We start from the raw sequence: 15,475 nt of genomic DNA, 5'->3' as shown, positions 1-15,475 counted from the left end.
ACTCTTCCTCTCGAGCTGCAGCCGTATCACACAAATAGAGGAGAACCTTCATGTGTTTCATTTTGTTCCCACAGAGGAAAGTTGGAGATTCACTGTGCAGAGTGCGACAATGGAAGTCTGTTTGGATTTGTGACATCACAAATATTTTGGAAGCTGATCCTGGACCAGAATTCAACGTACACAAGTGAAACGTAGAAACTTTAAAGCCCAGAGTGGCCGAACGGGTAAAGTTACAGAGAAGTAGGATCACTGGAGTCCAGCAGTTAAACATGCGTCATGAAAAATATGTGTAACTTCATATAATCTGGAACGTGTAATGAGGGAGACGCGTGGGTAGGGTTGTCAGGATTTACTGTGGTAATTGTGGCAATTACAAATGTGACAATGTTCTCTTGCGAGTCCCAAGTGAATAAAGAGCTGGAACATTTCCGACCCATTAATGTAACTTAGGTATGAGCACAACTTTTGCACAAAAAAAAAACAAAAAAACATGCAGACGGACTAAACCGTGCCATCAAATCTGGATGTGTAGGATGAACTTCTCCCTTTAAACAAGCTGGTATCTGCTTGTTTGTCTGGGTGGAGCATTAAAGGAGGATTAAGGGAATGAGTCCTGCCAGTGATACTGATGAGCCAGCCAGCCAGCCCCCCCCACCCCCCACCCCACATAAAGACTCGCTTTACACAGCCAGCGGCACAGCTGGAGGTTAGTCTGGGCACCAGGCGAGCTCTCTGTTTCAGTATTAAAAAGGAAAACTGACTAAACAAGGCCTTGGCAAACGTGACAGCGCGGCGCTGTAGCTCTGAGGATGATATCTAGGGGGGTTTTCCTCACCTTGCATACATGCATGCCTCCAAATTCAGACCTCCCTTTATCAGACCACGTTCCACCTACACCTGTTGTGTATTTTTGTACAAGTTTGAATAATTCACATGTCAAATAGCATTGTAGGGAGAATGGCTGGCACAACGGGCAAACAGCTTGGGGTTTTGCCTGAGGGGAGAGAGCATGTGTTCCTTGTAGCATTTACACATATAAAGATGTGTTTGTGTGTGGAGAGACACATGTGTCGTGCCTCTGGGCTAAACAGGCGTGTCCACTCAACTGTAGCCTCACCTGTTGCTGCGTGATCACGACAAACATGGGAGGAATTACCAAGCGGAACACAAATAAAGAGTTAATGTACTGTAGTCGGCTGCTGTCGGGATCTGACGCTGAGCGGCGAGTCAAAGCAGCGAGTCAGTGTGTATTAATAGACAGGACTTCCAGATACAGAGAGGAGTCCACAGTCAGCCCATTCCAGAGGCCATGAAAAAAAACCTCTGAGTCACCACCCCGTCACACGGTCCTGCCAAGGCTCCCTGCACCATGGCAACCAAACACCAAACACAAATATAGCAGATAAAGCCGGCGCAGGCTGGATTGACTTTTCCCCCCCCCCACCAATAGATTTCCTCCCTTGAAAAACTATATCACTACAGGAGCTGTTGCTTTATTCAAGCAGCAGCTGGGGAGTTTCCAGAAGCAAAATGAGAGATATCCTGCCGGTAGAGGAGGAGGCGGTTTTGATCTGTTCAATACTATTCTATCAACAACTGCGTGCTACGCATCACCTTTCATCTGGATCTCACCCACCTCCAGCAAAAGCAAATTAATGAACCACAGAGGCACGGGTTTGGCTTATTGTCACCAGAATAACACACCAAACCCTGGCTGCAGAGCACAAACGCTATCAGAGGCAGGTTCCATGTCAAATATCCTCCCTGTGTTCTGGGTCTATTCACAAGGGTGTGTCCTCTGGAAATTGGAAAACCTCAGGAAAAGGGACAGTGCTAATTTAAAAAAACACTCCCCCAGCTGTTTGTAACCGCTTACGACTATAAAAACACTGTATTGCTTCTATATTCTGCTGCTAACAGGGAATCTTTGCAGCCTGCAAAGGAGCACACGTCGTCCTAAAGTGACCACGTGTCGATAACAAATACTACACTATATTTAGTAGTTTCATTTTCTCTGACCCCCTTCTCGCCCCAGCTGAACTCTTATGAGATGCTGACACATTCTCTGGAAGCCGCTACCACAAGTGGAGGCCTGCAGCTACAGTCTAATCTACAGACGTTCACCTGAAAACCTGCCATTCTCTCTTTATCCTCAAAACAACACCATTAGCAACGTCTGTCAACCTGCTGGTGAGACTCCAAGCATTCATCGGGTGAAAGAGGCAAGTATTTTTGAAGTATTTCGGGGGAGATGATATAATTGTACGCTAATAACTGCAACTGACTCTCCAAGTTAAATAGTGGAAGTCATCTGTTACCATCCACCGCACCAAACAAACCTCTTCTAAAAGCTCAAGGACATTCGCACTTTTATGTGACCTTTACTTTGTAAGTAATTAATCTCAGATTTCCTTGTATGTTCTGCAGATAAAGTAAAGTGCAAGCGAAACAATAAATTTCATCACACCATATAAACAATGTATACGCCCCAAACCCCTGACACACCTATTCCTAACACACACCTGCAGGTGAGAGTTCTTGGTTCTCTGGCATTCTTCTGATCTGAGAAGTGTTCAGGTAGATATTTCATCAAACCCTGAAGATTAAGATGAATGGACTTTTGTAAGTTCTTTTTAAGGGTGTGAACTACAGCTAGCTGCACAAGGTGTGTTTTTTTTTTTTTTTTGAACAGGTGAGTTTTTGTCACTTTTTTTGCCTTTCGTTTGTGGTCCAACCGTTCTCTTTTTTCCTCGGCCAGGGTGCGGATCCTCCTGTTACTTTTATTTCCCTTTGGTGGTTTTTGTTCCGTTTGTGATTCCATTGCTGCGACACCAAGTGAAACACACACATCTCTCCATGGGTGTCCCCATTTCATAATCTTCTAAAACTCTGCTCGTCCTCATCGTTACGTCGAAACAAATGAGGCGCAAACGGTATTTTTCAATTGAAGGTGATGAACTTCAGCAGTGTCTGTGGCTCAGGCACGTGCTTCCAATTTCACAATGATGACTATGATATATGAAAGAGGACAGCTCATACGCACGGCTGTGACTCTGACCAAAAGAATGGGCCTTTGCTTATACACCTTCATGACACAGTCTTTGCCGTGAACCTACACGTTTTATGCGCCTGGATGGAGCGGGTAAGGCATCTTTTTTTATGCTATAACTACCACCAGACAGCAGGCATCAATAATAAGCTTCCGCGCGCGGTGCCAATGTTGTGGTAAGTTGTTACAAACAGCTTTAAGCAACACTTTCTAGGAGTTTTCTCATGAAGCACATTCTGTCATTAGCAGAACAGACTGTGTGTTTAAGGTGGGGCCTGTTTGGCTGGAGGTGTGACTTATCAGGCAGCCCCGAGGGTTTAAAGTGACAAAACTCTACTTGGCAGCTGACGAGGCATACACACTTAACCGCCTAGAATGTGATCTGCAATAATAATGAAGGGTATGGCTTCACACTCCACATTCCTGCTAAAAAAGAGGGTGTTGCACAATGTTAGTTTTATCAAACAACAAAAGATGTGAACTGGAGGCACAAAACATAAAATTACAGCTTTGCAGCAGAGCCACACGTTGTGTTTTGACTGCTGTGCTGTCTTAACTAGCACCACGAGATGTTGTGGAAACATGATAAGATTAGAAAAGTGTTCAACTCCTAACAGAATGACATGAGGGATATCTCTGGGAAATTTATGAATAATACACATTTGTCCCCCGCCTCTCGCCCAATGACAGCTGGGAGAGGCTGGAGCCCTCCACGACCTGAAACAAGACAAGTGGCTGACGACGGACGGATGGAGGAATTTTCGGACCACATAGATCCTATTAGTTTACTTCTTCAGCTTCACTGTACCTCCTACAGGTTCATCTGACTGCTCATGTTGAACTGTGCCACGATTTAAACATCTTTCAGCCGTTATTGGCTCAAACCTCACGTGCATCAGAGCAGTAGGAACATTCCCGGGTTACTGTGAGCTCACTTGCCGAAAAAAAGCTCGGAATTCTCCCAACAAGGCACAAGACCACGGCAAACAAAGGTGATCGTACAGGAGCAACATGGTTATGGATGACTCCTCATTCTCCTGCGGAATACTTTTAACTGCCTGTGGTAATTCATGTATCAACTGCAGGCTCTATCAAAGCATGTATGAAGCCACATCCACTACTGACAGCCCCTCCCGCTCAAGCTCCACCTCCCACAAGCTCCTCCTACCTGACTTTCAGCTCCTTGTACTCCTCCTTGATCTTGCTGAGCTCCAGCTGCAGGCGAGCTCGCTCTTTGGCCACCTGGTCCAGAGTTTTGCGGGCATCAGCCAGTTCAGCTTCATAGGCCGCTTTCATGCCAGAGAGGTCACGGCTAACAGAGGACTCTGACTCGGTGATGCGCAGCCGCAGCCCGGCGTTCTCCGCCTCCAGCGAGCGCACCTTGTCGATATAGACAGCCAGCCGGTCATTGAGGTTGCAAAGGTCCTCCTTCTCCTGCAGCCGGGTGATACGGGCTGGGGACACGGCACTGCGGCTGGTGCGTTTCTGGCTCGGTGTTTCCATGGTGATAATGGCTCAGCGTTACAGAGGGGAGATGAGTCACTGGCTGTGGAGGAGGAGGACAATGAAAGGAGAGTTGAAGTAAATGACAGTATCTGGGCACCTTCCCTAGAAACGCAGTGCAGCAAATCTTCAGCCGAATTACACTTTAATGGCGTTTACACTGAAGACATTTTCCAGTCTTGCATAAGCGTGATCTTTGTCTGGGCAACCTGCCGCCAGCGCTGGTCTACTCACATTTCCATACAATTATACACTCCATAGCCAGTAAGCCCCTTTGAAAGGACATTTAATCACGATCCTCCATTTAATCCGAACATTTTCTGTTTTTCTTGATTCTTGCTTTCTATGACTTCAGATTAATAAAATGCTAAACCACTATTACTTTATAAGAGAAGCCTTGAACAGCTAGCTTGCCCTTTTTCTGCTTTTACTGTTTCTAACAAAGCCCCGTTTTTTTCACACTGGTGTTTTCACATCGGAGTGTAACACACTGTAATAGCACATGCCTTGCTGTTCTTTCCTCTGGCTCCATTAAATTGTTGCCAGAGTAGTTAAACCACTTCGCACAGTTGGCTCCTGAGTAAACATATTTCCCACAAACACCACCCTCACCTCCAGTAATCAAACACAGCATAATTACTCTGAAATGTAGAGCTGCAACGAGGGAGCCCAAAAGAGAAAAATATTTTTACCAAAATGGAGGCAAACCCCTCGGGAAAAAAAAAAAAAAAAAAAAGCTCTTATTTGCTTCCTCATTTATTTTGATTATGTTACCGCGGTGATCAGCTCGCCAACCACAAGTTTCAGAATCATTCTCAATACTGAAGAGTTGACTCATCTTTTAAAAATGTTTTTTTTTGTAAATCGAACCACGGGACATCCTGATGTGGTGGGACATCCCCTTTGCGGTGGTTGCATGTGTAGTAACGGAATGAAAACGCGAGTGCTGCGTTAGAGCAGAGTTTTACCAGGCGAGCTCAGAGGCGGGCCACCTTTGTCTTACTAGCCACCACCTTTGGTGATCATTCAAATTTGAATCAATTCTTTTTTTGAAAAACAAATGCTGATTTTGATATTTTTATTGAGTGACTTCATTTGCTTAACACACAACACAAAATGTGTAGAATCTCCAATAAAAATTCCTGAAAGGGTTTGTTTCACCGAGTGAACAATCCACACTCGTTGCATACGGCATCTTTCAACAGATATAATAAACACTGCTTTTTGAAACAAGTTTTAAAAATGCAAATACATATTTCGGATGGCCACTGCGAAAATGTGATAGAGGAATTCCACAGGCGCTCTCCGCACTGCAAATGCAAACAGGGCCTTGAACAATATCAGTAAATGTATCGGTACTGTGGTTAAACTGTGGTTAAACTGGTGGCTTAACAACTGCTCCACTCCCAGCTGCTCCACTCGCAAGCCTCTCCAAGTAAATGGCGGGAAAGCCTACTCCAACTGGTTTGGCGGTGGGTGGACACACCAAACCCTGCCATCCATTCCCTCACCGCCCATTACCAAAAGTGCACGTAAGGACATGCACACCCATGCGGGTGGGATGGTGCGCACATGCATGCACACGCCCACACAAGAGAAGCAGTACACTCACAAGTGCTCTCTAAACTAACTTTGAATAAATGAAGCTCGCATTTAAGCTCCCAAAAATATGTCGAGCCCTCACAGGTGCTGCCTGAGGTTCCACTTTTTACTTTTCAACAGCCGACATGAAAATGAGCTACAAGTTTTTGCGTAACAAAGTTATTTCTCACCACTCCCTCCCAAAGCGAAGAGAGCTAACGGACTGAACAAGTTATACAAGCACAATACTGTCACCACAACACCGACAGCACTGCCTCTACTGTGTGTGAGTGTAGCAGCAGAAGTTCTCACAGGAAGACAAAAATCTGACCAGAGACTGTGGACCTTACCTCGCTTATGTGAGACCTCTCAATTGCAGCCTGCTGGAATAAAAGAGTATGCAGGACCTTTCTGGAAGGCTATCTGCTGGTGTGGGTGTGTGTGCCGTACCCCTGAGGAGCGTAGAGAAGAGGATCTGTTGAATAATGTAGTCTTGCTCTCTGCTGGTGGGTTTGTGTGCCTTTGGCTCGTGCCCTGAACTGCTTTCCTAGTTGTCGCTCACTGCACATGTACCTACTGCTGAAGAGGGAGAGAGGAGTGAGGAGGCGGGAGCATGAGAGAGGAGGGTGGGGTGGCGAGGAGGAGTCAGGCTAGACAGAGAGAGTGTGTTTATCTGTGTGCGTGCGTGTGTGTGTGTGTGTGGACACATACAAAGCAGCTGCTGAGCTTTATCTCTCACTGCACTGGCCCTATCTTTTCCTCTCTCATTTCACTGAGACTGAGCCCTCGCAAACGGACTGACCTCAGCGATGGTGCAAGTGCTCTGTCAATAAAGCACGGTGACTCTGATGATACTCAGCGGCTCCCCAGGTGGGTGAAAGTGTGTGTTAGTCTCCTGCTCCTCTCTGCTGCTCTGAACACTACAATCTCAGCCTTTTTTTCTTTTTTCTTTTTTTAATGGTTGAATGTGGCCGTGAAATTCTCCTCCGGAGAGAATACATGGAACATTTCTGTTGCAATTTGTGTGATAAGTGTGATTACACAGCAAATATCCTCTCTAAATTAGACAAGAACAAACACACCAACATGTTGCAGGATAAAAATAAATAAATAAGCCCCAAAATATAAATGATTCATCACCTCATAACGGGGTTTCTAGAGTTATCCGTGGCAGAAAAATAACTTGCCAACGTGGTCATCCACTAAATCCATGGTGTTAAATGTCCACAAACCGGTGATATTCTGATCCCACTTCATGATTAAATAATTCCCACAGGTCATCTTCAAGGTCTTATAAACGTCTGACTCTCATCGAGTTGATTCAGGCCTTATATTTATTGTCTCTGGGTGGAGTTAATGGAATCACAGGTCCAATCAAGTTCTGATGCAGGGGAAAATGACATTTTCAGTGTGTGTGTGTCTGTGTCTCCTCACCATAGCAATAGACGTGTGTGTATTCATGTGCGGTTAAACAAGGGCAAAGGCAGCATCTCTGTTTTTGGGCATGGGGCAGGCCTGGTGGTTCAGGGAGTATCCTGGCTTCGGTGTGGCCTTCCAGTGGAAAGGATCCGTCAGAGTCTGGAGCTGACTTTGAGTCACACGTCCCCTTTAAAACAGCTCACTTGTTCAGCCTCCTCCTCCTCCTCATTCCCTACCTCTCTCTCTCTCTCTCTCTCTCTCTCTCTCTCTTTCTTTCTTCTTCCTAGGAAAAACAAGTCTTGTGAACTTGCACAAAAATGCCTGGCTTGTCCAAAAATCTTTCAACAAGCTTGCCTACCGACTCTGAGTTTCCCTTTCTTGTGTTCGACTGTGAGCACAAACAGGAACGAAATTTCATCCCCAACAGGAGCACGGCTGGAACAGACGCAAATGTGGAACGAGCCTGCTGGTGGTTGATCAGAACAGGAAGAGGCGTCTACAGACCATCATTTGTTTTGTTTCAAAGAGCCAAACCCAACACAAACCCAACACATCCAAGAGTGAAATGCAGGACTTCCGATTACTTGCTTTGTCTAAACAACAGGCCGCATACCGAAGATGTTTGGTTCACAAGGATGCAGAACACTCACATTTAAAAAAGGTGCCACTTTGTCCAGTCTACATGCCAAAGACTTCATTTACCAGGACGTGAGACAGAAAAGCAGAACATAGTCACATTTAAAAAAGGAGCAGTGCCATCGAACAGCTCCAGTTAACCAGTTAGTGAATAGTTAACCAGCGACTAACTGCATCAAAGCTTGTTTCATTGGGATAACAACTACATTTATTTTGTTCTTCTGAGATAGCATTTATCTCATCGTCTTGAAACAATTCAGATAAGCTTGTTCACTTATCCCTAGTTGTCTGGAGATCTATCCTGGTTATTTCAAGAAAATGTTGTGAGAAAGTGATCCTAGTCATCTAGAGAAAACAATGTTAGTTATCTCAGAGAAACGATCGCGGGTGTCTTGAGAGAATGATGTTAGTGGACGAGAAAACATTCTTCGTCATTGCCAGAACAAACGATCTTGGTTATCTGGAGAAAACAAGTGTTGTCTTTCCAAAAGTGCCTCGTTCTCTTGAGGTAATGGTATTGACAAGTAAACACAGCCGATCTCAGCTTCTGTACATTCCCGTCAGCGTGGACACACATTTGCAGTGACTACGTTTTAACCTGTTCTGCATCTGTCTTAGGGCTAAAACACGTGACAAGAAAACATCTTGTAACAGACACGGGGGGGGGGGGGGGGGAGTAACCCAATGAATCCTGTGGATTATTTGGATGCTGCTTTGAATAAGGAACTGTGCTAATCGAACTATTCTTTTCTGGTGGTTAACTGCTGGTACTGCTCCAACAACACATCCCAGAATAGGCAGGAGCACGAGTCCCAGAATCAGTCATCAAAGACAGGAGCGGGCCTGACACATGTGATGCAACTCACCAGACAGGACAAGTACTGAACAGTGCTTTCTTCTTGTCCCTGCCTGGCTGCTTTTTTTTCTCTCTCTCTCTCTGTCTCTCTCTCTCTCTCTCTCTCTGCCCTCGCAGCATTCCAAGCAGGCAGCAGAAAACACAAGGCGTGCCCGTTGTGCAACCTAAAGGTTTTATTTCTCCATCACCAGCCACTGACTCGCTGCTGTGCAATGGCACCCAGGAATTTCAGCATGAGGAAAACTGACAACTCCTTGAAATGACATGTAAGCACTAAAAAGGGTGTCGTGAACCCGTTCCTCTCTCAAAACCCGAGGAGCTGCTCACGCAACCGCGTCTCCCTTTCATCCCTGCTAGTCCGTTTCCTGCACAGATGTACAATATCTTTCAGATAAGGCGGCGATACAACAATGATCCCCTTGTATAATCTAAAAGTACACAGAAGCATTAATCTTTCATTTGACAAACTAGAATAATCAGTTCATCAGGAACACAATAACACCTGCGCTTGCTTTGCAGCTCGGCAGCAGCTATAACTCTCAGTCTCTCACTTATCTCTGCTGCTCAAGAGACACATTTACATTAATCATTAATAAAAGGCTGTTTCCATATCTACCGATGCACAAGAGCATGATATGCCCTGGAAATGTTAAGCGTCTCAGTTTGAAGGTCTGAATTTTACAGATGAACACTTGTTCCTTTAAAATGTGATGTAAATCCTCCCCAAAACACATCAAAATAGCCTTTAAATAGAACGTGCATGAGCGGAATGAGCGACGTACATGCGAGATACCGCGCGTTATCTTCCTTCATGGGCGTGTCTGAGCTCATGTCAGGGAGGATCAGATGCTTCACTCATTACCTTAATTACTTAGAAGTAACTAATTTCCCCACAAGAATTCTGAGGAAACCAGAGTGACCAAACTACACTCATCCAGACCCAGCTGGCGGTAACTACTGGAGGTCAGAGTAAAGCCTTACGTGGTGCAGCGGTTAACACTCGAATAATTCAGGCCTGGAAATGCAGCGAGAAAGATCTGCCCACTCAGGCCTCTTCCTCCCGGATCTGTGATTGTGAATCCCAAACTAATAAGCTGCTTTTACAATGTGCAAGTTGATGTCTTATAACAAGACAAATGAGCACTCCCTCTGACAAAAAGAGAGCAGAGCAAGAACACAATAGCCATCCCTTTTACTGATACTGATACCCATCAACTGATACCCATCAACTGATACCCATCAACTGATACCCATCAACTGATACCCATCAATTGATACCCATCAACTGATACCCATCAATTGATACCCATCAATTGATACCCATCAACAGCAAGTGTTGCTGTCATTTCCCTCCACAGGCCGTCAGCATTTAATTCAACTAAGAAACAGGAGTGTGACAATTGGTTTAAAAAACAAAAAGAGAGGAAACTTCAAGTCTGCAGGGTTTAATCTTCCTCTTTAACACGTTCAGGTTGGTCTACAAATACGTGTCTCCCATCATGACAAAGCTCCGGCTCGTTCTGGCTCTGGCTTTTTATTTGAAGGCTGGAGCGTGCGGATATTAACACAAAACTATGATGAATTCAAAGTTTTTGTTTTTCTTCCTCTAATAAACACTTCCCTGTCATCCATCTTCCATCCTGATGCGAGGATGCACCTCACTGGTATCACTGCTTTGTGAGTAATTCACCCGAGAGGACTGGGTGTGAATTATGACCTCAGGCTCCAGCATCGGGAGACTGACGACAGGCGATGACGACGATGCATCGCTAGCGTTAGCAACATTAGCAGGCTTTCGACTCATCACTGATTTACTGGGGGTCCCTCCCTTGTCCAGGGTCTTCTCCTCCCTCTCTCTGCTCCACCCCTCCTCTTTCCTCATCCATCCATCTTTGAGATATCCTTATTCTGCTTCCATGTAATACTGGAGTAACATAAATTCAGCCTTCTATGTCTGGCTGGCTGCCTTGTTTCTGTCGGCCACATGGGGCTGGTTTTTATTTATTTTTTATCTTATGGGTTACAGCCTTCAGGCTATTTGGCAGGCCAGGCAAGTGGGAAAAGTCCTGGTGGTCCCTGTGGCCGGTCGGGGCCTGCTTCTGGAGTCAAGCGTTGAACTGAGGATTTTCACGTTTGAGTTATTTTTGTATAAGAAAATTCCACTTTCAAAAAATAAGCCACATTAGAGGCTGTGGTGAGCACACAGATGATGATGAGCTGCTTTTGCCCTCCGTTCCCAGCTTGACCGTGAGTTTCTGTCCAGCTGAAACTCTACGGTCTTTGTGGACTGTCTCTTCTCACTAGTGTGGCTTCTCACGCTCTTACACGTGCGACATAAGCATCTGCTTCCAAACAACCAGGGGTGGGAGCCGCAATACGCCAATATCACAGCGTCTTGTACGCAAGAATGACAGAATCATGATGCAGCACTTCTACATTAACATTTTCAACACAAACATTACCATCTGTGACCAGTTTATCCATACAGTATCATGTAGTATGTCAGGATATGCTGCCACGCCCCTTCTAACAGGCCCCACCATATCAACTCCAAATGTGTGACTCACATCTGTATGCCGACAAAACCCGAAGACATTCAGGTTAGAAGTTACGAGGAGGCGATCAATTTTAAACATGTGTAATCTGAACAGCCGGCCATGATCGGCACCCAAACCCCTCGGGAACTCTGATTTATGATGAGAAACTTCACAAGATGATCGTGAAGGCAACAATCTTCTGTCAGACTTTGGTTGTGTATCACTCATCCGCAGTAAACAGGCATCAAAGTGGAGCAGCAGGAAGAAAAATAGAGTTCTGAGATGGATGGCGAGTTGGGTTTGATAATCGTACGTGTTTTCCGCGAAACAAAGTGGTCGCACATGTTCTCCTGTAATCTGTTCATGTGAATCCGTGTTACAACAAGCAGGACTGCACATTTTCTACCTCTAAACTTTGCATTGTTTTTACGTTCATAGATTAAAAAAAAAATTGGGGGGAAAAAAAAGAAGAAAACTATCTATTCAGTTTAAAAACAATAACCTTAAGAATCAAATAGTCTCATTAAAGATGCTGAAACGCGTGAATGAAGAACTACTGCTCAAAAAAGCAATAATTTTAATAAAACAGCAACTGTTTGACAAACCCTTGTTGCTCATTCTGTACAAAAAAAAAAAGAGAAAAATGATGAATAATCTGAGGTCACAACAAAAGTGCCAAAAAACAAACTGAGTCAAATGTGAGAAATCAGTCGTTTTTGTAACAAAGATCTATATTATCTCTGAATCCAGAAACATATTGAAGAGTATTTCCTGAAAAGGCAAAGACAAATAAGATTGAGAAGATTGTTTGCATTGCTGGTGAGTAGTCTTCAGTTATACATCTAATCTAGCAGAAAATGTCCATTAAGTTCTCTTACACTGTCAGCAGGATGTATATTTAGCTGTGTGTACTAACTGGTAATTGAGGGTACATCCCTGCAGCCTGCTGTCCTCATGAATGACTCTCAGTGTCTCTCTGGCGCCCCCTGTCTTCCCCTGCTGCTCAAATCACTCACAAGCACAGAAACGATGAGAAGCGCCACCCACCGGTGGACAATCACACCTGGGAGTGACACGTCTCGACATTCGGGTCACAAAGTTCACGACCAACTTCATCCCCCTCTCTGTGTCCCTCTGACCCGAAGCAGGAACCCGACAGAACCGACGTGAAACCTTTCTGACAGCCACAAACCGCACACGTTTCCTCAAAAGTTCAAACTTCTTACCGGTTTGCTGTGTAAATAAAGTTTTTTCTGTCGTTTGCACCACGAGCCCTTTGACCTTTCGACCTGAGGACAGCGCCGTGTCTCATGCTATAATCCACGGGCTGGTTCTTCTCCTGATATTCCGTGAACGTGGGCAGCACCGCCTCTAGTCAGCAGCCACCTGCAAACCAAACTCTCCTGACGAGGCTGTCAATCTCTGCTAATTACAGCGCAGCCTACCGGCGCCCCCTGGCGACAGTAATTAAAGCTTCGCCCCGCCTCGTATGCAGATTATTTCTAGTTGGGTGAGGATTTTCAATGCAGGCAGATGCAGATTTGAGAAATTAGGAAACAATGCTTTGGAGTGCGAGTAATCTTTGTGCTGCAGGAATCTAAACAAAGAGAGAGGTTTTCTTTGCCTGGAGAAAAACACCTTTCAGATGCCTGTTATCACAAAAATCAACACATAAAAATGTTACATGAATGAAACAACAGCAGCATTATTTAGACAGGGCCTCCTGTCGAGACCCCTCCTGACCCCACTTTCACTGTGATTGATATACTGACCCGAGCTGGATTTCATATGAATTGATAATTTAATTAAAGTGGCTGCCAGGGAGCCTCATTCCTCAAGGCAACTACCAGCATGACTGCCACTATCAAGCAGTACAGATGGCCCAGTTGAATGGTGCATCAGCTAAATTCCCCGTGATCCATCCAAACACGCACAAAAACACAAATTAAAACCAAACCGGAGTGTGCTGCGAGAGATATTTTACAGAGCCCGTCATGGATTTGCTTATCATATATATTTCATCTGGGGTGCGGCTAGAGATTTTAGACCCCATGAAAAAAATAATAATAACACATAATATTCAGCCACCATCAGCCATTTAGTGTCATGCTCTAATATGTTTTTAGGACCTCTGTCAGCGATGGGCGTCTGAGGTTTCCTCCCCTCTTTACTGCACCCCAGCTTATCATTATGTAACAGCTGAACATGAATTTTACATGACCTATGTTATCGAGCTGTAAATGGTTTGTTTACATTCATGATGTTCATAAATGATGGAACAGGACAATAGGTCACTCGGAGGCATCATGATCTCCAAGAAAACAAGGCCCGAGGATGTTGGCAAACTTGTGCGACTTGTGATTAGACTTCTGTAGTACTGCGGCTTCAGGGGAGTGCTCATCTGTACCGGAACTCGGAAGAAATGATTGCAAAATTAAAAAGATACATATTTTTGATGCTTGCGTACGGAGGACATATGTGTCCCGACGCAACCTGGCGGAAAAGTGACCAAAAGGATGAAGCTTTCAAAGCAGACTTGTCCGGAGCAGCGGCCTCGTACAGTAAGCATGGGTGTAGTCTTGTATTTTAAGGGTGCGCGATAAAATCAGCTCAGTATTGGTAGATATTTGTCATTTCTAAACATAAATTGGTGTCAGTGCTCATCATCTATGACGAGGAAACAATAAATGTGAAATTTATGAGTTTTCCCAAATGTTTGGAAATGGGATGTTACTGTTTTCTTTTTTTGGGGGGGGCGGGGAATTCAGTTTACATGTGAACAAAATGTGAATATCATAAAAAAAAAGTTGTTTTTATACTTGTAACATTGGCAGAAGTCAATATTGAGTGAAATCAGTCATGAGATATTCGACGTCAGCGCTGTCAATAATGGATGAGGATGTAACCACATTTACTGGAGCTGGTTAAACTGGAAGTCAGACCATTTATTATTGAGGAACTTCTTTATTAATTTTTAGGTCGAAATTCTACAAATTAAACACTCACTGCGCAGGAAGGCTCCATTCAGGATGGTACGGTATTGTATTACATTAGATACACTCTATACTACAATACTGCTTTAAACTTTAACTAAACGGCATTTTTAATCTTGCGGTTTGAGAATTTTAACTTCTTGTGCAATTAATCTATCAAATGCATCCCCCTTCTTCCATGGATAAGAGACATTTTTGAGAAATATCTTAATCTACGCCTAAACAGCTGGCAATAATAGCTGTCAAATAAATGTAGAAGAGTGAAAAAAAAAACAACAACTCTTTTCAGTTGAGTAGAAGTATTAAGATGCATTAAATGTAATACACAAGTAAACCTGCACACCACAAATTGTCTCTGATTGGAGTCGTTGAGTGAATGTACGCAAATGATTTTATTAATGATGAAACAAAATGTTTATTGTCCTCTAATTAGCATTTCATCCCTCACTTCAAATGCTTGTCATTGCTGCATCATGTGTGTAAAGTCAACAGGCCATCAAAAGAAGAATAATACATGATTCAAATGATGCGCAACCGATTACCAGTTGATACTGATGCCATGATTTAATTTGCAGATTATAACTGAACCCTCCCATTGTGGACAGTAGTGGCCAAACCTGAGTCAGAGCATCTTATATGCTATATCATCTCTGATCCATTAAACAGAATTAGAAAAGGTGCAGAGAAGAAAGTGAAGCGCTGCAGTTCTCTGAGTTCAAAGCTCCTTGCAACGTGTGTGAGGTCACCACCGTACGGGAAGCGAGTGGTGAGGTGGGCCTTACTCATCACTAGGCGTGTCACTCGCTATACAGGCATCAATGTGATGGGGGGGGGGAGTTGAGAGAGAGAGATAGAGAGAGAGTGAGCGAGAGAGAGAGAGAGAGGCAAGGATGACCTAATA

At 44.3% G+C, this 15,475-nt stretch overlaps 1 protein-coding gene across 4 annotated transcripts in view; it reads right to left on the bottom strand.

Annotated features, from left to right (window-relative positions):
* Window positions 1–12,977, bottom strand: part of LOC147252939 (lamin-A-like) — a 40,994-nt gene extending 28,017 nt beyond the window's left edge. The window contains exons 1-3 of one of the 4 annotated variants that reach the window (XM_086217866.1): window positions 12,808–12,977; window positions 6,484–6,712; window positions 4,218–4,595 (exon numbers count right to left, since the gene is read on the bottom strand). In XM_086217866.1, coding sequence (XP_086073992.1) covers window positions 4,218–4,552 — 335 coding nt within the window. In that variant the 5' untranslated portion in view covers window positions 4,553–4,595; window positions 6,484–6,712; window positions 12,808–12,977. Of the gene's footprint in view, window positions 1–4,217; window positions 4,596–6,483; window positions 6,713–7,273; window positions 7,391–12,807 lie in introns of those variants that run through there. The other 3 variants (XM_086217865.1, XM_086217867.1, XM_086217868.1) reach the window with 3 other exon arrangements.
* Between the last annotated feature and the right edge of the window lie 2,498 nt (window positions 12,978–15,475).

This window comes from Aulostomus chinensis, chromosome 11, assembly GCF_037954235.1.
Source record: "Aulostomus chinensis isolate RoL2024-O1b breed Wild chromosome 11, RoL_Achi_v1.0, whole genome shotgun sequence".
In the NCBI taxonomy this organism is placed as follows: Eukaryota; Metazoa; Chordata; class Actinopteri; order Syngnathiformes; family Aulostomidae; genus Aulostomus; species Aulostomus chinensis.
Note: the sequence above shows the minus strand (reverse complement) of the source record. Positions and strands in the feature narration are given on the sequence as shown.